The sequence below is a fragment of the Alexandromys fortis genome, unplaced genomic scaffold (genome assembly GCF_014885135.2).
Source record: "Alexandromys fortis isolate MF-2015 unplaced genomic scaffold, M_Fortis_MF-2015_v1.1 scaffold_9, whole genome shotgun sequence".
NCBI classification, from domain to species: domain Eukaryota; kingdom Metazoa; phylum Chordata; class Mammalia; order Rodentia; family Cricetidae; genus Alexandromys; species Alexandromys fortis.
In genome coordinates, this window is record NW_026067892.1 from 7,642,870 (window position 1) to 7,663,543 (window position 20,674).

Below are 20,674 nucleotides of genomic sequence, written 5' to 3' on the forward strand. Positions count from 1 at the left end.
CCAGGCCATCTCTTGGACATGCCCCTTCATAGATCATCAGCCTTTCCTGACCTACAGACAGAATTGATCAAGAGGAGAAAAGGCCCACATCAGCTCTCCTGGTCAAAGGTCATGCTCAAACGGATAGCAGGAATGTGGGGCTCAGATTGCATCCTGGGATCACAGTCTAGCTGTTGGGGGTGGAGGAGTGGATTAGAAGGCAGCCCGGAAGGAGCTGTGAGAGGCCGGATAGTGGGGGTGGGGGTGGGTGGGTAGACAAAGGCAACTTGTGGTGAGCTAGTAAGCTCCAAAGGAAAGCTATGGGAAAATGGAGAAGGGGCCCCTCCCCCCAGTCTAGCTTCCACTGTGACAAGAAGACACTTTGCTGGGGGCGGGTGGGGGGGATAAGTCTCCCCTTAACAGGAAACATTTAGGACTAGGAAGATAAAGCTGTTCTCAGCTTTCCCAGTGACCTACTGTCTTGCCAAGACACGTTTTCCGAAATTGTCATTTGAGATACTGGTGAGTTTCCCAGGCAAAACCAATGTAGTCAGATGTGCCCGTGAGTGCTATTGAACGCTTTTTGCACTGGGTGGAGACGTTTTATCCAATCCCGGGCACATCTGCAATCCTCCCTCCCCTTAGCCTCTAGAAGAGGATTAGCTGGAATTAAATAATAATGGGGAGGGCCAGGTCGTTTCTGTGGACCCAGCCTTTGCACACTTGGCCAAACATCACCCCCATCCTGAGTCCTGGGCCCGGGGAACTGAGGGGGGAAGGCAGTTGAACTTTCTCCTTTTCCGCATGAAGGATCTCTTTAGCCACTCCTCTCTCTCTCAGCCCTCTCCCTGAGTGGACGGAGAGAAAGTGAACTGTGGGCAGCAACACTTTTGCCCCTAAATTCAGCGATGGAAATGCCCTTCGCGTCCCTTTCCCCATTAGTACGCTCTGCTCCTCATTCTATCTAAACACGGAGGTACGAGGAGAAGCACCCAGGTATACAGTTAGGTTGATCGAAGCAGAACTAACCCGCAGCCCGCCTCTGATTGGCCCAAAGTTCTCATGAGCATCCAATGGGAGGAAAGGCTGCGATCTGGCTCGGGTATAGGATTAGACGCCCGGAGGGCCTGGACGCAGCCGTTCTTGTTTGCCGTTGTAGCTGCTTCCAGCTCTGTCTCCAGGGGGGCAGTTCCCCAAAGTCAGTCTCTGAGGTTTGTCCGCGGCCGCTCCTACAACCTCCACCATGGGCCTGGAGCTCTACCTGGACCTGATGTCCCAGCCCTGCCGTGCTGTCTACATCTTCGCCAAGAAGAACAACATCCCCTTCCAGCTGCGTACCATAGAGTTGCTCAAAGGTGAGCCGAGTTGGCGGCGGGCTGGGTAGTCTGCAGCCTTGAGTACGCTGCACCTCTGCCGATTGTAGCCCGGGAGCGGTCAGGCCAGGAGTGCAAACAGGAGAGGAAACGCCTGCTGCTCCCGTGAGGAAGCGGTTGTGTCAGTTAGAAGCTGTGATTCTTTTAGAGTTATTTGTTTTATGTATGTATACAGTGTGTGTACGGGTACCCCGGAAGGCCAGAAGAGGGCTTTTTAAATCCTTCTCACCCGGAGTTACAGATAATTGTCAGCCACCTGTCGTGGGCGCTGGGATCTGAACGCCGGTCCTCTGAAAGACTAGCCTACATCTCTAGTCCTCTCAGCTGTGAATTTTTAGAGACCCTTTGCCTGGTAAATAACATCCTTCCAAATACCATATGCTAAGGCGCCGTGGAAGCTCTGGTGGTGGGGCGGGGCAGGGTATGAAAATCCCACCTCCTGTCACGGGAGAAAATAGGTTGAACTAACTCATTTTCTATGCAGAGGATCCTCATCTCACGTTTCTGCATTCTGGGGCCGAAAAGAGTTGGTTTACTTGGGTGTGTGATCTTTCACTTAGGACTCTTGAGTGTCTCCTACCCACCAGAGTCAAGTGCCAGGCTTGCTTGCCATGGTGTGTGTGTGTGTGTGTGTGTGTGTGTGCGCGCGCCCCTCGTGCTACTGGGACCAAACCAGTAGCCACCACTGAGCTACACTCCCAGCCCTCTCTGTGCTTGTCATTTTGAGACAGAGTTGCTGAGTTGTCCAGGCGTTGCACTCACTCTTAGCCCTTTCAAGCCCTGAGTCCGGAATCCTTCAGTTTCCCACGTAGCTGGAATCACAGGCTTGCCTGGGCAAGCCACCTCCCCTTCTAGAAGTTTGTTTTCAGGGTGTTTCCTGTCAGCTAGAGGGTTCTGTGAAAGGACAGTGGGAGAGGCCAGCACTCTGACTGGAGCTGGAATGTTGCTCTGGTTAGCCTGAGAAACAAAACAAAACAAAACACAGCTCCTGTGCCAGAACTCAGTGGAGGCAGGGCTACAACTGGACACGGTCACGCAGGGTGGGGTGGGGTAGGGGAATGACAGGCAGAGAATTTAGAACTTAATTGTTCTGCTGAGTCCTCCCACTGGCTGTCTTTGGGACTTTCAACTTGGGCTGCAGGACAGGGGCTGCACATAGGCAGTTTGGGAGAAGGAGGATGGACCAAGGTGATGGGATCCATTCAGTGGAAAGAGAGAGAGGCCCACAGATGAGTCTAGACTCCTGGCTTCACCAATGCCTGCATACGGAATTCATATTGACTGGGCAACCCCCCCTTGTATCATCAGATCTGGCTTAGGCACAGTGATCAGAAGAGAGGTAATGAGTTTGGTCTGGGAGTTTGGTCCAAGTGGGGAGGAGCTTTGAAGGCTTGGCACAGAAAAGGAAGAATTGAGCTGCTAGGGGCCAGGTTGCTGAAGGGGGGGGGGGGCACTTGTCCCTGGCAAGAGCCACTCTGAGCTGAGAACTGAGAAGAGGGAGGGCTGGAGCTCTGGGGTAGACATAGGTCACCTGGTCTGGTCAGAAGAACCCACCAAGTTCTTGCCTGGGATAGGAAGATGGTTCAGAGCCCAGGGAATGAGACTGGGTGTCTGCCTAGGGTGACTGTAGGCCATAACTGCACAGAACCGCCTCGTTTCCCATACCCAAGTGGACACAGAGGTGAAAGCAAATGGATTTGCGATAGGATCAATATCTGTGATCCACCGGCCAGCACGGTGGCTTCCTCTTCGCTGAGGCCTTGTGTGGAAAACTGGTGCCTGAGTGGAGGGGAAGGCTACAGACAGCCCCGGAGTCCTCTTCCTGACTCTCTGGTCTCTCTGCAGGCCAGCACTACACTGATGACTTTGCCCGGGTGAACCCATTGAGGAAGGTGCCCGCTTTGAAGGATGGGGACTTCGTCTTGGCAGAGAGGTAATGTGTTTCTGGCTTGCAGCCAAGCTGTGTGAGGCAGGCCACCTGTCTGAGCCCACTGCCAACAACTTGGACTGTGGCTTCTGTGTCAGCCCCAGGGGTAGGATTGGATGAAACTCAGATAGGTACCCGGGGCTGAGGTAGGGATTTTGAAGACATGCTATGCCTGCCACCCTCTGCATTTTTGGATGAGGAAACACTAAGCCAGGGGTATGGGGGCAGGGGGACAGGCTGCTTCCCAGATCCTTGATGAAAGGATGCGAGAGCAGCAGAGGGAGGAATCAAACACATCTTAGTTTTGTCTTAGGAGAGATGGACAGAGAGGATGGGCATCCCTGGCAGAGACACAGGTCCCAGTAGGGGAGGTAAGGAGTTGGTGAGGGAAGGAAGTGAGCCAGGCCGTGATGGTCAGGAGAATCTTGCAGCCTGCCTGACTGGCAGCCAGAGTGCTTCTTTATTTATACAGACTTAGTAGGCAGGGATACATGCATGTTGTTCCAAAACATAGGTCGTGTCATTTTTGGTTTTGCACATTGTCTCACTTCCTTTTGCTCATCTTTTAGTCGTCATTAATAAGCAGTGGCAGAACAGTTATCGTTGCCGATCATTTTCCCTCGTTTTGACATCATTGATAAACAGTTATCATTTTAAATCACACTTGTTAACCCTATGACCCAATTTTTAAGACTCTAGAGGCTATGACAGCCTGTTCTCAGGCCGGTAGCCTTTATGGCTACAAGGACACTAGACCAAAAGAAAATCTCCAAGTCAGCCTGAGCATACTGCCATGTCCCCAAGCAGTGTATTATCAACCCGTAATGGTCAGAGGGCCCAAGAAAAGTTCTCAGACCAAAGCTGCTAGAGTTATTATTCAAATTCTGGAATAATACAATGTTTATATTTTATATCTTTATAGAATTTGTCTGTATGTCAAATGCCAGGATTAGTCCTGGCATTCCATTGTTCCTTGGTCATGTGACATCACAGTGGCTCTGCATGTGCTAACTTTTCTAAGACAGGGAGGTCCTGACATCTGATTCTTTTATCGTCTTTCTACTTCATCCTTTGCCCATCAATATGAGTGAGGTAACCTTAGCTATATAATATATATAAACCTCTTCACATCATATATATATACAATCTGATCTGTGGCCAACTCCTCCAGCCCACCGAATCTTGTTGACCTTTTTGAGTTTACTTTGTTTTGAATATCTTGTTTCTGCATAGGTATAGGAACAGATGTTTCAAGAATGTCTCGTAGCCTCATAAAGAGACCTCTGGCTCCTTTGTGTGCGTCACAACCTTCAAGGCATGAGGAAGACTTTCAATTAGATAAAGATATCTCCCTCAAAGTGTGTTCAGGACTGTCCTGGGGGAAGCTGAGAAGCAGCATTCATGGGAGAAGATGTAAATGATTCATAAGAAATTTTCCATCAATCCAATATTTCCAGATTGTACAAATATTAAAAGTCCCCCAAGTGCGCAGCAGGTGGAGAGGAAAAGCAAAGGTGGCGCAGGGACCATCATGCGGCTCAGCTTGTCAAGCAGCTGACATTATCACCTTTGCCGTTCATATCAGATATGGCTGTGCCAAGAATGGACCGAGCCAAAGAGCAGCTGTACCAGGCTCTGCAAATACCACATCTACCACATATCCTGGGGTGGGGCAGGGGAGTGGGAGCTGCTTCCCTTGAAGCCAAAGGCTCACCCGTTGAACTCAGTCACCTTCCGCCGAGCACCCAGCATGCTGCACCAGGCCACTGTCTGTCCCTGGAGCTTGAGCAGAACATAATCTGGGCCCGCATGGAACTCTTATTTTGGAGGGAGGCGTGGCAATGACATGACAGGTGGAGGAGACACAGGTCGGGGGTGTGGCTGCATGTGAGGGGTTAGGAGGGCGGCCTGCTGCAGAGGTGGGAACGTCCAGTGTGGGTGTGCGGGTATGTGGGCAGTGTACTCTTGCCAGAAGGACCATGCAGGGGTACAGGCTGAAGGGCTGAGGCCGGCACTGCTGAGGTGAAGGAGTTGGGGGGGGCATTGGGAGATAGGGAAAGACGTAGACCTTTCCTGTGGGCAGGAAGAGCCTCAGGAGAACCTGAACAGGGAATTCCCATCCCCCTTGTGTTTGAAAGGGTTCCCAGGCTGGCTAAGAAGGCACTTGGAAATTCAGGCACAAGACACTCTGGCTATGGACCAAGGTGACTTAAGAATGACCAGGGCGTGTTCTCCTCCCCTCTGCTTTCCTCCAGTGTGGCCATCTTGCTCTATCTGAGTAGGAAGTACAAGGCCCCTGACCACTGGTACCCTCAGGACCTCCAGGCTCGAGCCCGTGTAGATGAGTACCTGTCGTGGCAGCACACAGCCCTCCGGAGTTGTTGCAGCAGGGCCATGTGGCAGAAGGTGAGCCACAGGACAAAGGGCAGGGTCCCCTCTCAGGCTGCATCAGAGATGGTGCTCCGGGTTGAAGTGAAAGTTCTTGGGCCAGTGGTGTAAAGGCAGTGGGTGTCAGGCAAGCCTGACAACCCGAGTCCAATTCCTGTGACCCGCATGGTAGAAGGAAAGAACCGGTTCCTGCAAGTTGCCTTCTGACCCCCCCCCCCCCGCAAGCATGTGTGGTGAGAGAGGCATGCACTTGCGTGTGTGAGAGCATGTGTGCATGCACTCAAAAGAAATAGATAAAACAAATACATTTTCTTTTTTAAAGCAATTTTTCCTAATATTTATTTATTTATTTATATGTATACAGTGTTCTGTCTGCATATATGCATGCAGGCCAGAAGAGGGCGCCAGATCTCATTACAGATGGTTGTGAGCCACCATGCGGTTGCTGGGAATTGAACTCAGGACCTCTGGAAGAGCAGTCACTGCTCTTAACCGCTGAGCCATCTCTCCAGACCCCAAACAAATACACTTTCAATTAAATGTTATTTTTAAGCTTTTCAACTTAGGGATCTTAGCATTCCATCACGGAATGTCATAGGTTAATGCTAGACGCACTCCTGAGTACTGGCGTTAGCCCAGTAAACTCCCTCCACAGTGTATCAACTACCACGTCTCTCTTGAGAAGTCCCACTTGAATAAAAGGGGATCTGGAGTAGGGACAGGATGGCAGCTGCTACACCGTGGAGGGCTTTGTGTTGAGGTCTTGGTCCTGAGAGCCAGGAATGACTTGCTGCAGGAAAAGGGTAAGAGCGAGCCGGGCGGTGGTGGCGCACGCCTTTAATCCCAGCACTCGGGAGGCAGAGGCAGGCGGATCTCTGTGAGTTCGAGACCAGCCTGGTCTACAGAGCTAGTTCCAGAACAGGTTCCAAAACCACAGAGAAACCCTGTCTCGAANGTTCCAGAACAGGTTCCAAAACCACAGAGAAACCCTGTCTCGAAAAACCAAAAAAAAAAAAAAAAAAAAAAGGGTAAGAGCGAGACAAAAGATGAGTGTTGGGCAGAGCCAAATGTTTCTTTTTGCCGGTCCACCAGATGATGTTCCCTAAGTTCCTGGGGCAGCCGGTGCCCCCAGAGACGTTGGCATCCACTTTGGCTGAACTGGACAGGTGCCTGCAGATGCTGGAGGACAAGTTCCTGCGGGACCAGGCCTTCCTTACGGGATCCCATATCTCCGTGGCTGACCTGATGGCCATCACAGAGCTGATGCACGTGAGTGCTGTGGACTGGGGCCATCTGCTGGACGATGGAGAGGCCTGGGGGGGAGCCCTTGCTCATGCTGACTCCTGGCTGTGGGGCCCTGGATAAGTCACTTTTCCCTGTGAGCCTGAGTCTTCATCTATAATGTGAATTTTAAAATATTTTATTAGCATATATTAATTGTACATAAGTTTTGTTATGACTTTCATACATGTACATAATGTATTTTGATCAGATTCACCCCTTTCTGTTTCTTGTCCCCTCCTCGTCTCTCACTAGCTTCCATTCTACTATCATGGTGTGTGTGTGTGTGTGTGTGTGTGTGTGTGTGTGTGTGTCTGTTTCAGCGAGTTTCATCAAGGTTGTTTACTGGAGGATGGGTGAGGATTTGTTTACAAAAGCGTGGCGCCTTGCCAGTGGCCACGGAAGAAAATGTCCTCTCTCAACAACTATTATCCTCAGAGAGGGGTGAGACCCCAAGTGTCCTTTGTCTCTCCCAGACAGGATGCTAGTGGGTCCGATAATATGCAAATGCTACACCATTCCATTCCCGTTTCTGCCGGCTCTTAGATTCTTTCCACTTCTTCCCCAGTATTTCCTTCCTAAGCCTTGGGAGGGGATGGCATAAAATGCCTGATTTACAATTGAGCTTTTGACCATCACGTTTCTTAGCATTACCAAGTAAATCCTTATAACTTCTTCCAACAGGGGCATTGAGAGGCGCATCACACATGGATGCGCGTGGGGGGGGGGGGTCGGTCCTGAAATAGGCCATGCTGCCTTTGTAGATGGTGGAACTTAGCCCCTCCTCTACTTGACTTCTCCCCACAGCCCGTCAGTGCTGGCTGCAAAATCTTCGAGAGCAGACCCAAACTGGATGCCTGGCGTCAGCGCGTGGAAGCTGCCGTGGGGGAGAACCTCTTCCAGGAAGCCCACGCAGTTGTCCTGAAGGCCAAGGACATGCCTCCTTTGATGGACCCTGACTTGAAGGAGAAACTGAAGCTCTCGGTGCAGTGTCTGTTATATTGAGGGAGTGGCCCAAACCTGTGGCGCCATCAAGGGGAAACTCTGGGCTGTGCAAGTGAAGAGATGAGGCAGACTGTCCCCGCGGCTGTCACTAGGATGTGGAGTCTCTCTCTGGTCCATAATTTCCTTTAGGCCTCATCAGTTTTCCTCATCAGGAAAGCCCTGGGGAAACACTTGCTTTGAAACTTTACAAACCATTGAACCTGTAAAGCTTGCCCCACCCTCCATGTCACACCTTTCTGGCTGCATTCACTTCAGGCCCCTCTTCTGCTCTCCAGTTGCTCCCCACCCCATGCCCTTCCCTTATTTTTTGACATTTGGCACTTTGTGTCCCCTTTGGGTCCTCGTTCCCAGTGCTTCCCTTCCTCTGTTTTGGCAGGCAGGATCTATGACCCCTGGCTTGAACACTTGTCACAGATCAGAAGGCCTTTGTCCTCTGGGTCCTTCTCCCTCTGGGGTGATGCTGCCTGCCATAATAGGGTATAGGGTTGGTTCATGAAGTTCTTTGCAGGGTGGAAGTTTCTGACAGTGTCCTGACTTTCCAAATTCTGCCAAGCAGTGCTGCTTGTCCCAAGTCTCCTTGCCCTGGCTGCTGTCTTCTGAGTGTCTCTAACTCCAAATTGTCAGGCTACTTAATCTTGTGCTGTAGGACCTCTGGTCTGTGCGTTACCTAATAAATGAATTGCTAATAGAACAACAAGAGTGATGGTCGAGTCTCTCAATCCATTTGCTTACATTTCCTTTATTTATTTTTTTTCAAGATTTATTTATTATGTATACAACTTTCTGCCTCCATTTATACCCACATGCCAGAGGAGGGCGCCAGATCTCTTCACAGATGGTTTGGAGCCACCACGTGGTTGCTGGGAATTGAACTCAGGACCTCTGGAAGAGCAGACAGTGCTCTTAACCACTGAGCTATCTCTCCAGCCCGTTACATTTCCTTTAGTATGTACACCTAGATTGAGTGTGTGTGTGTGTGTGTTATTGTGGGTTTTTTTTTTTGGGGGGGGGCGTTCAAGACAGGGTTTCTCTGAAACTCGGTCCTCAGACCAGACTGGCCTTGAACTCAGAGTGCCACCTGCCTCTGCCTCCTGAGAATGTTGGGATTAAAGGCGTGCACCACCACTGCCCGGCCAGATTGCCTTGTTTTAAATGGTTCTGCTACCCTCTCATCACTCACAGAAGAGGCTACAAACCCAGGTAGTTTAAGGTCCAACTGGAGATGCCCTTGTCCTAGGGTCTTGCCCAAGCGCATCTCACTCACAGGTGATACCTGGTCTCAAGACTGTTCAAAAGAAGTGTAATTCCTATATTGAATTTGAAATAATCATAATCATTCAAGAAACTTTAAGTCAGCCTGGCGCTGTGAAGTCTACAGAAATATATGGGTTGTGGGCATTTCGCTGGGACGCTCAGAGGGAAACAGAGCCCTCTGCTGACTGGGAGGGCCAAAGGCTCTAAAGCTGGGAGTTAGGTAAGTTGGAGCCAGCACACGTGATTGCAGAAGAGGCGTAGTCCGGGTAGCCAATCCAGAACTGCCGATGCTGCCCGGCCAATGAGAAGCTTAGCTGCGCCCCCTCTCAACGCCCCGCCCCGCTCCCCTTTTCTGGAACCTCTGCTGGCTCCGGCGGCTCTCTGCGCAGTTGCGGCTTTGCGATCCCTCTCGCCCCCCAACATGCCATTCATTGAGTTGGAAACGAACTTGCCAGCTAGCCGCATACCTGCAGGGCTAGAGAAGCGGCTGTGTTCGGCCACCGCCGCCATCCTGGACAAACCCGAAGACGTGAGCTAGGGTCGGGGAGCCCTGGGCGAGCGGAAGTTGTGGGCTAGGGGTCAGACTTCCCAATGACCCTTACTCTTATCACCAGAGACCCCACCTGCCTGCTAACCTCTGACCTTGCGTGTCCCATCCTCCCTTCCCAGGTCCCTTCCTGGTTGCCCCTCCTAGGCGTGACCCAGACGTCTCTGACTTCCAGGGTTCCTAGACCAGTGCCCCAAATCCTCATCCCTCAGACTCCCCCACCTTAAGACTTTGGCTTGCCGGGACGCCAGCCCGGCCTGCCTACGCTTTAGGACTTAAACTTTTATGCTCCTTGCAGCGCGTGAGTGTGACGTTACGGCCTGGCATGACCTTATTGATGAACGGATCCACAGAGCCCTGCGTCCAACTTCTGGTCTCTTCCATCGGCGTTGTGGGCACGGCAGAGCAGAACCGCAGCCACAGCTCCCGCTTCTTCGAGTTCCTCACCAAGGAGCTGGCCCTGGACCAGGACCGGTATGTGTAGGGCGAGTAAGGGAACTTACCTGGGACTGCTAAGCCGCCAGAGCGATTCTGACCCCGTGCCCGCTGGATGGGGATGGGGCACATCTGCTGGTTCCAGAAAGCACTCCAGGACCTAGAGCAAGGAGATGCATCTGCTCCTTAGGCCCTGGAACGGTGGGCCTGTGTTTAGAATAGTTGTAAGATTTTGATTCCTTCGAAGACCTGCAGCCATCCCTGTTAGCCCCGAGTAAGGATGGCTTGGGAAACCCCCGTGTTTCTGTGTGTGTACTGAGAATGTGGTCAGGTACCCTGAGAACCACCATGGCCTCTGCCCTGTCTCTGAACCAGGGTGTCTGGTCTTCAGGGAGAACCTTTCCACAGGGAATCTGGTTATGTCCTGAGGCAAAGAACTTTGGACTAGATAAGATAAGGTTCCAGGACAGTCACCAAGTAGCTAGCTACAAGACCATTGGCCCAGGTAGCTGTAAACACCTTGATTTGAGGGCTGCCACAGCTAAGAGAGCCCAGATAAATCTGGATTTGAACCACCTCCAATTTGTAGCCTTCTCTTCCATAAAAGCAGTGGGTCAGGCCAAGTAACTTCCCTCTCTGACTAGAAGGTGTCCCCTTTCCTTCTCTCAAAAACAAAATCCAAAACCAACCAACCAAAAAAAAAAAAAACCCAAACAACAACAAAAACACCTTACACTCTGAAGCAGGGTTAGGGCCTCATATTCCTGAGCCTAGCCCATATCTGTGAGGCACTATGGGTAAAATTTTGAAAGAACCTTACAGAATGGAGTCCTTTTGGCTCAGGAAAGTTAGTAATGACTGCTTGGGGTGGCTGCTTAAAGTCCATCCTTCAGTCCTAGAGACAGTTAAATACTTTTTTAACTGTAACACTCTTGAGCTCGGCACATACCAGGGTTGCTACACCCATTACCGCGTTTGATCCTTAAGTGCTTCTGTGCAGATTTGGTATCTTCATCAGGTAGATAATTGCGTTAGACCAACTTTACAGAGTGTCAGCCCTGAGCACGGCGCCCCCTGGTGCCAGGCGATCACTAGACACTTTAAAAAAAAATCTCTGGCCGGGCGGTGGTGGCGCATGCCTTTAATCCCAGCACTTGGGAGGCAGAGGCAGGCGGATCTCTGTGAGTTCGAGACCAGCCTGGTCTACAAAAGCTAGTTCCAGGACAGGCTCCAAAACCACAGAGAAACCCTGTCTCGAAAAACCAAAAAAAAAAAAAAAATCTCTGATGACTCAAATTCCACAGATTTGACTCAGGGTTGACCTTTGCCTGGCTTTGAGCTGGATTTTGGTTAAAAACAAAATATCTGTGCCCGGAGCATGCCCAGAGGAGTCTGAAGTTAGGAGGAGGACTGTCCCTCTCAGCCCTTATACAGCCTGACATATGCAACTATGTACAGAATAAACTTACCAAAGTACATTTATGTCTGTCCTGGGCCTATGTCCAGCCATCATCATGCACCTGACTGTCTCAGTGCAAGGGTCATTAGCTGGGGTGGGCAGACTGGTAAAATACCCTATAGGCTGATGTGGGCTGGCCTGAGCTCTTACCTTGGCATGTCTGCCAGGGACCTTGGCAGATGAGGAGTTTGCCAAGGAGTTGACTTTTTTTTTTTTTTCTGCTTCCTGAAGGATATGTATCCGCTTCATCCCCTTGGAGGCCTGGCAGATTGGAAAGAAAGGAACTGTCATGACATTTCTATGATTGAAACAAAGAATCCAGGGCGCCTGCTGAGCCTGTCCAGAGCCCTCTAGAGAGGCTTCCTGGCAGACTTGTGGCCGGTAGACACCACTGCCGAATACCTCCTTTGTATATGTGTCTGTGGCTTCACTGCACACTTTGGTTTTTCTTCTCCAGTCTCATGAATAAATATGAGGTCAAATAAACGAAGAGAGTGTAACCCCAACATGGCTTCTCTGCTTCTGTTACCCCTCTTTGGCATCCTGGACACTCTCGAGGGTGTCATCAGGGCAAAGGATGGGGTGTTTCCTGTTCACGGGGCTGCTGTTTCATGTCTGCTAAAATCTGGGGTGCAGACACTTGGAAGGCCTGCTTTCCACACCCGTGTGCAGACCACTGGGGACGTGAGAGCAGCTGGTCCGGCGGGATGGAGAGACAATCCTTACCTTGGCCTGGGCTATCACTGTTGACTGCTGAGCTGGGCCTGGAGAATGAGGCTGGCTGCATTTCAGGGATCATCCCGGGGGCTTCACTGTGTTCCTTGAGTCTTGTTGATGCCAAATGCGGGGAATGTAATACCCGCTACCATGCCAGGTCCGGAGATGCGATTCCTTCCACTAGGAACGGAAGAGCTGCTATTCCCACTTCCCATCTACATGGCTTTGTATTTCAGACTCTACAGACGGAGTGAGGAGCCCAAAGCAGTCTCCGTCTCTTCCTTTCCATACGTTCTGTGCAGAGCTTACTGCTTATAACCCATAGATACCCCTGCATGGTTAGATGGTTGGCTATCCTCATCTTTAGACACCGATGAAACTTCACGTTACGCTTTTTATCCCATAAGCTCAAAGTTAGTTTCCAGTGGTGCTTGCCTAGGCCTGCTGTTTGTGAGTGGTGCTGCTGGGGCCTCTCATTGAAGGCTCTGCCTTGGAGACCCTTCGGGCTCCCTGTAGTTTAGCACACTTCCCAGGCTGGAGTGAGGTAGCTCCTGATGTGTAATGTGAGGTGAGGGCAGCTGGCTGAGTGATGTGGAACATGGTGCCAGCAGTAGGGTTTGCAGAAGTATTGGCCATAGATGTGGGGGATAATGGGAGACAAAGTCAGCCTCCGGGCATGCGGCTGATGGAGACAGTATCCTGTGCTGAGACCATACAACCCCTCCGGGACAGAGTCCAATTCACAGAGCATATTCTAACAACTATGTGAACGAGATGCTGTGTTCAGGCCATTGACCAGATGCGCGGTGTGAGCCTCTTGAAGAGGAATGAGAGAGTCTAGGAACTCCCAGAGAGTAGGTAGCAGTGGCCTTTTGTTACCTAAGAGGATGTTCTCACCCCCAGGGGAGTGAGGAGGTCCGTAGCATTGCTGCTAGCTCTGTCTGTTCTAGGGGAGATGGTGGGAATGGATCCAAGTCCTTCATGAGGTTTTGTTTCTTTTGTGACATCCTGAGATCAAATGATGGAGTGGCCCAGTGCATTGATGTTCGACCCTTGGCAAATCACCTACCCTCTCAGCTTCTTTCCTCCTCTGCACCATATGGAGATGAAAATATCCCCCCAGATGGCTGGAGAATGGCCACGGTACCTTCTCTTCCCACTGCATTTCCCCAGTGTTGACATCCTACCTACCATATCTAAGCCACAGCACCAAGGAAGGCCCCTGACCACTAATACCTCCAGATCTATAGTCCTAAGCCCTTTGGTTGTCTGCAGAGTTGCTGTACCAGGCACAGGGCAAGTCATGGTGACGGTGGGCACAGGCACACCTCCCAGGGAATGCTGCTTCCTGTTTAAAAAAAAAAATCTAGGGCTTTAGAACACCAGGTCCTGAAAAGCCAGAGACAGCCAAACTTAACCACCGTGTCACAGCGCTAAAACCAAGGTATGGAGCCCTGGCAGTCTCCCCGTGTGCCTTGCCCCCTGAGCTTCCAGAAGTTAGTCCTGTCCCTTATGTTTTTACGGGCTACCTGGAAATACTTTCAAGTGAGTGAAAAAAAAAATAGAAATCACAGTTGGCTATAGACATTATTCCCTAAACAGTTATTAGGTGTAAAAACATCCACATTAGGAATAAGCAAAGAGACATTTGAATAATGTATGGAAGTGGAAGATTTTATGGAGAAAAAACGGCTAATGCAGAGAGCTTTAGCTGTTTCTTGGAAGAGTATTGTCCTCTTGTTTGGCTACCGTTGCTCCTCAGTGACCAGTCTTCAGAGAAATAACTTAAGGCTTTGGGTAAAATGGCCAAGGGAACCTAGTTCCACCCATTCCCTGGCAAACAGCTGGTCACCAAAGCTGGCAGGGAGAGAAAGCTTTCTCTGCACAGCTTCACGGATTGGTGTTTGTTTTCCACAGAGTGTAAAGCTGTCTGACTTTGAGATGGAGGTTACTTGCTTAAAACCCTGTGGCATGGCTATTATGGTGAACTGGGGTAATGCCCCTTAAGGGGTATGTGGTGTGAACCTTCATCTAAACAGGACTTAGGACTGTGACTCATTCTCAAAGTCACTTGAAAGATGGGGGCGCGCCAGCCCAGATGCAGCAGGTGGGAGGGTTCTCGACACTGCCACCGTGTGGTAGCATCATGAACAGCAGGTCTTCCTATGGGTGTCTGCTCAGATGGAGTCCGAGCCTTGGCACATTAGCAGCCAAGCCAGGCATCGAGAGTGTCTGTCTCTCTGCAAATGAGGTGGTTAACGTTCTTCCTTCTTTTCGTGTACGGGAGTTTTACTCCATGTATGTCTATGTACCATTTACTTTCCCAGTAACCTCAGAGGCCAGGAGATGTCAGATTCCCTGGGACAGGACTTACAGAAGAGAGCTGTTGTGTGAGTGCTGGGAATTGGACCCCTGTCTTCTGAAAGAACAGCCAGTGCTCTTAACCGCTGAGCCATCTCTCTGTTAACTTTCTTATAATTGGAACAAAGGGTTGAGAGCATCTGTGAGCTGGATGCTCCTCCCCAAAACACCTCCTAGCAGAGTCATGGGTGGGTAGATGTCAGTTTCAGGTACCGCTCCATGCAGAAACGCTAGTGACCTGACAGCGGTTGTTACCCATTCCTATGTCAAACAAAGAGAACTCGCTTAACATGAGTTCTTTACCTCATCCCTTCCTTCCTTGGCATTCTGAGCCATCACGGGCAGTGGATTTGGCTTATGAAAATTGGGCTTATTTGATAATAGAAGTGGTATGTTTCCTGTTTTCATGGCTTTGACTTGACTGGGGAGGCGAGAGACTCAGCCTGGAGAGTTATGTTCTCTGTAGCTACTTCTAGGCTGGTGCAGTTAGTTAGTCTTGCCTGGAACTTTCTGAACACCTTGCCATCCTGAAGTTCCTGTACTCTGGTTTGGATGACCCTGGGCATGCAGTCTTCACAGAGTGCTGTGATGGCCAGGGAACAGGGCTGGCTGGGCTTTCGGGACCTCCTCTGGTCCCTCTAAGAACATGATTGCCATGTCTCACGTATTATAGCCCAACCACAGTTTCCTCTCCTGCCTCTCCTCCCCGCTACTGCCCCTCTCCTCTGATCCAGAAAACGACAGGCCTCCCAGGGATATCAACCAAACAGGGCATATCAAGTTGCAATAAGACTAGGTACCTCTCCTCATATTAAGGCTAGACAAGGCAACCCAGGAGGAGGAAAAGAGTCCCCAAAGCAGGCAAGAGTCAGACAGCCCTGCTCTCAAGGTTAGGAGTCCCACAAGAAAACTAAGATTCACAATCACAACATACATGCAGACTTACGCAGGCTCCCTGATTATCAGTTTAGACCCTGTAGAAATGCCTTCTTGACTCATTTACACGTCCTGTCTTGCCTGTGTATTTCCAGTGGGAAGGGCTTATAGTATCTCTGCATCTCAGTTGCTTTTCCAAATGTTGATGCAGTTGACAGCCATGACCCAAACTCTGCTCGGTACTGTTTTCCTGAGCAGACATTTAATGATCTATATTATAGTGTGTGCCAATGAAACATCAACTTGAGAATCTTAGTCTGTAGAGTATACATAGTTGCTAAAATCAGTTACCAATAGAACCTTCCTGGCTGTGTTCTTACTTGAGCATGGCGGAAGCCTTTCACAAAATGTAGACCCAGAATTCCTCCTGCCTTACTGTCCAGTTGTTTCTACACTCAGTCCTTCTGCCCAGGTATCCTGATGGCTGAAGTAGCTTAAGAGATGTTTACAGGTCGAATGTTAATAGTCACAGACCTGATGGCATATGACCTTTCCTGGGGGGACATTAATAGATGTCTATTCACCCCGCACTAATGACAGACCAAAGAAAGTGGCTTGCGTGAGTGTGGGTGGGGGTTTGCTTCCAGAGCACAAGTGACTCAAATGCAGATGCAACACCGAGAAGCCTACCCAGTGTGCGTGACCACTCAAAAAGCAGTATTCCCAGAGCTCCCTGAACGATGTGCAGGCAGCCTGGCTGCCACGGAAGTCTCCTCTTCCTAGTCGTTGTTATCACCTCATCTAACTTTCTGAAGGTGTCTCAGTTTGCTTTTCTATTGCTGGGATAAAAACAAAAACACGACAAAAAGCAACTTGGAGAGGAAAGGATTTATTTCACCTTCTACCTTACAGTCGGGGCAGAAACTGAAGGCAGGAACCTGGAGGCCAGAATTGAAGCACAGACCATGATGCCTATGGCTTCCTCAGCTTGCTTTCTTATACAGCCTGCAACCACCTGCCTAGCTGGATCATTACCCAGTGGCCCGGGCCCTCCTTCACCAATTATTAACCAAGAAAATCACTTATAGACTTGCCTATATGCCAATCTGAGGGAGGCATGGTCTCAGTTGAGATTCCTCTTCTCAGATAACTCTAGCTGTGTCAAGCTAACAAGCAAAACAATATGCAGGTCAAGTTAATAAAGCAAGATGCAGCTAACCAGGACAGAAGGAGGGTTGTGAATCTTCTAAGTTTCAGAAGCTGACCAAGCCTCATATAGTTTCTGAGACCTGTGAGCCAACCCTTCTCTCTAAGAGGGGATGTTCCAATTTTGAGAATAGTTACATAACAGCCAGGGATGGTGCTTTCAGCCAGACCAAAAGGCAACGGTCTGACCATATTAAATCTACCAATTCAACCACAGTGAATGATACTGTATGTTGGCGTGTGTGGATTAGCCTCTCACTCCTTCTCCAATATTCTCCCCACCCCAAGGTGGCTCCTGTCTTTGCTTTCTGTTAATTTTATTCTGTTTGAGGCTCTGGTATGTTTCCCCCTTTGGACCCTTGCCCTGCACATCCCTGCATGGAGTCTTTATCAAAGTTTTTACTCAAATCTAGTTTTCAAAACCGGAGTGATGGAAATTGGATCCCATAAGCATTTAATTCATGCTCTATATTGAAAAAGGATCTTTTTATGTAGCCCTGACTTGTCTGAATTTTCTGTGTAAACCAGGCTGGCCAGGAACTTGAAGTGATCCTTCTGTCCCAGCCTCCGCACATTTAGGTCTGCACCACCATGATCCACTATTTACACAATTTTAATACTGTAATTTTAATATTTATGTGTTCTGTCCACCCCTCCTTCCCCTCTCACAGTCCATACTTCTCTGAAGTAAAAGTTGATAATATATTTTTAATTTCCTGTCATATTAATAGTGCGTTTTTTCCTTTGTACTGGACTGATTGGATTGAATGATTTAGCATGATTCTTACTGCTATTAGTTTTTTTTTTTGTCTGTTGTTTTTTTGTTTGTTTTTGTTTTTCAAGGCAGTTTCTCTGTGGAACAGCCTTAGCTGTACTGGAACTCACTTCGCAGACTAAGTTGGCCTTGAACTCACAGAGGTCTGCTCACCTCTCCTGAATGCTGGGATTGAAGGCGTGTCCCCCACACCCCCAAGCGTTTTATTAACTCTCAAGAGACTAACCTCTCCTATAGCGGGCCCTTATCAGGAGACTTTGGACGGGAGGTTTTTCAAGTCAAGACCCGAAATACTTCTCTATACCCCTTTCTGAACTGGGTCTGCTCCCTGCCCTTTTGCTTTAAACCATTTGGGTTTCTAAGTCTTTCAGTACATATCTCTAATCTCTGTCTTGGGAGACAAAGGCAGGCACATATCTGTGAGTTTGAGGTTAGCCTGGTATAAATTACCAAGTTCCAGACCAGGGCAATATAACAGACCGAGAAAGTTCCAGCTTCCCCTATCTAGTCCTGCCTGCGTTTTTCTGCGTTTCTATTACCTTGAGGACACCTGCCCTGGGTCTTTGTTAGGAATGCCTTTTTTTTTTAAAAAAATTTATTTATATTTTCTGTATGAGTGCTCTGCATGCCAGAAGAGGCTATTAGGTTGTGAGCCAGCATGTGGTTGTTGGGAATTGAACTCAGGTCCTCTGGAAGAGCAGCCAGCGCTCTCAACCGCTGGGCGATCATCTCTCCAGCCCCCATGGAATGCCTTTCTTATATTGACTGCGGGAGCCCTAGTCTATAAACTCTAGCTTTATAAACGCTGCAAGGGGTAGTATGTGATGGCGTTGGCCAGTAACGTCAGAAGCCCGAGACGGGAAGCAGCCACAAGTTCGAGGGTAGCTGGGACTGCGGTGTAAGACACTGTCTTAAAAAGAACAATTGGGGCTGGAGAAATGGGCTTAGCGATTAAGAGCACAAACTGCTCTTCCAGAAAGACCCGAGTTCAATTCCCAGCACTCAAATGGCAGCTCACACCTGTCTGTGACTCCAGTTCCAGGGGATCTGACACCTTCACACCAATGTATATTTAAAAAAAAAAAAAAAAAAAAAAAAAGCAAGTCTTGCAGGAGCTCAGGACTCTTGCACGAGAACAGTAGCCGTGCGCGGGAATCAAAGAGACACAGCACAGCCTCCAGGGCGCCTGCGAATCCGCTTAGCCTGCAACGGCGCGAGCGCCCATGCCGATTGGCTGACAAGGCCGGCATCCCAGCCAATGAGAGTGTTCCTTGTTGAACGTGCGGCGCGCAGGAGTCTGGGTGCTCAGGCTGTTGCCGTGGAGACGCCGAGCGAGTTCCGGGGAGTCAGGTTTGCGGACGGCCGCGGGGTGTGCGTGAGCTCGGCTGCGGTGAGCGCCAGGAGGCGAAACCACGCGAGAAGGTCGCGGCTTTCCGCATCCTCACCGGCGCGGGGCCGAAGCGAGACTGGAGACCCGCCGGCTCGGGACCGGGCCTCCTGCACACGCCGGCTCCTCCGCGCGACTCCCGCCGCCGGCCCGAGGTGCGCCGGGTGGCTCACGGTGACAGCGGCGCGAAGCCATCCCTTTCTGTGCGTCCTTTCACTCACCTTCACAGCAGCCCAGCGAGGTGAGTGTGATATTAGTGCGGTTTACGCGGGTGGAAACGGACGCCGACGTAAGGTTTTCTTAATGATTTTAAAATTCCCGGAGCGGCTTCCATCGGCTGCAGCTGTTCCGCTGACAAGCCGCTCCGAGGAAGCAGGTAGATCGACTTCACCTGGCTCTCCCGGTTTCTGCACCTGTGGATTTGGGGCCTGCTCAGCTCTTCAAGACTTGAATTTTTTTGGCTTTTCGAGACGGGGTTTCTCTGTGTAGCCCTGGCTGCCCTGGAACTCGCTCTGTAGACCACGCTGGCCTCGAACTCAAAGATCATCTGCCTCTGCCTCCCGAGTGCTGGGATTATAGGCGTGCAAGCACCATCGCCCTGCACAAGACTTGACTTCTTATAGGTCATGAATGTGGACAGCTGAACTCCATGTAGCTAAGGTTCCTTCTATGCGATTACTTTGTTTAGAAATAGAATAGAGTGATCTCCTTTAGGGGCCCACAAACTCTTGTCGATATATTTATAATATGTTTTAAATTTAATAAGAACAGTAATACTTTTAATGGTTTTTTCAGATTTGGGGTGGCTGTACTCTGGATCTCTGCTTTCAAGGCCACCTTGGTCTACATAGTGGGTTCTAGGACGGTCAGAACTGCATAGTGAGACTCTGTCTTTCGTCCCCTGCCCCTGATGCAAAAAGATTGCCAGGCTCCTTGACCCCGGTAGGCCCCTCATTGCTTATCACTGGGTGATAGCGATGAGGGGCTTAAAGTATTTTTCTTCATAATGTGGCCCTGGGCCATGGAAACTGTACTTTAAAGAGTTAAAGAGACTTGCTGTGATAGTGCATGCTTTTAATCCCAGAACTTCAGAGAAGTATGGACTTCGAGAGGGGAGGGAGGCAGAGGCAGATGGGTCTCTGGGTTCAAGACAACCTGGTCTACATAACAAGTCCAGGCCCATTTTTCAGGGAATATAGAGGGAGATCCTGTCCAAAAAAAGGGGGGGGCGTGTGTGTTTGTGGTGGTGGGGGTTTGGAAACTTGAGAATTTAAAGCGATTAATGTGCTATTCTTAGAAAAATGCAACTGAAAAAAAAAGAAAACAATTGCAACTGCTAGGAATTTGATAAATGATTATAAATTAAGCACCCCAAATTAAAATCCCCCAAATCCAAACTCTTGAGTGCAGAGATGACTGCACTGTGAAATTTTGTTCCGTGTAAAATTATTAAACATTTTATGTAAAATTAATCTTCAGGCTTATGTGTATAAGGATATATGAAACTAGTAAACCTGGTGTTTTAATGAGTCTCATAAGATATCTTATATAGCCGGGCGATGGTGGCGCACACCTTTAATCCCAGCACTCGGGAGGCAGAGGCAGGCGGATCTCTGTGAGTTCGAGACCAGCCTGGTCTACAGAGCTAGTTCCAGGACAGGCTCCAAAGCCACAGAGAAACCCTGTCTCGAAAAAACCAAAAAA

The 20,674-nt window shown here is 49.7% G+C and overlaps 3 protein-coding genes across 6 annotated transcripts in view; all 3 read left to right on the top strand.

Annotated features, from left to right (window-relative positions):
* Nucleotides 1-1,075: 1,075 nt before the first annotated feature.
* LOC126499212 (glutathione S-transferase theta-3) lies at nucleotides 1,076-8,650 on the top strand. The gene is made up of 5 exons (XM_050138330.1): nucleotides 1,076-1,334; nucleotides 3,198-3,285; nucleotides 5,535-5,685; nucleotides 6,760-6,936; nucleotides 7,756-8,650. The coding sequence occupies exons 1-5, from the start codon at nucleotides 1,223-1,225 to the stop codon at nucleotides 7,951-7,953; spliced, it is 726 nt and encodes a 241-aa protein (XP_049994287.1). The 5' UTR covers nucleotides 1,076-1,222; the 3' UTR covers nucleotides 7,954-8,650.
* Nucleotides 8,651-9,559: 909 nt separating this feature from the next.
* LOC126499240 (D-dopachrome decarboxylase) lies at nucleotides 9,560-12,154 on the top strand. The gene is made up of 3 exons (XM_050138370.1): nucleotides 9,560-9,736; nucleotides 10,053-10,228; nucleotides 11,880-12,154. Exons 1-3 carry the CDS (start codon nucleotides 9,629-9,631, stop codon nucleotides 11,950-11,952), a joined length of 357 nt encoding a protein of 118 aa, XP_049994327.1. The 5' UTR covers nucleotides 9,560-9,628; the 3' UTR covers nucleotides 11,953-12,154.
* A 6,743-nt stretch (nucleotides 12,155-18,897) lies between these two features.
* Nucleotides 18,898-20,674, top strand: part of Cabin1 (calcineurin binding protein 1) — a 115,989-nt gene continuing 114,212 nt past the window's right edge. For all 4 annotated transcript variants that reach the window (XM_050138461.1, XM_050138473.1, XM_050138466.1 and 1 more), the window contains exon 1: nucleotides 18,898-19,211. The gene's annotated coding sequence lies outside the window, so the exon portion shown is untranslated. The remainder of the gene's footprint in view (nucleotides 19,212-20,674) is intronic.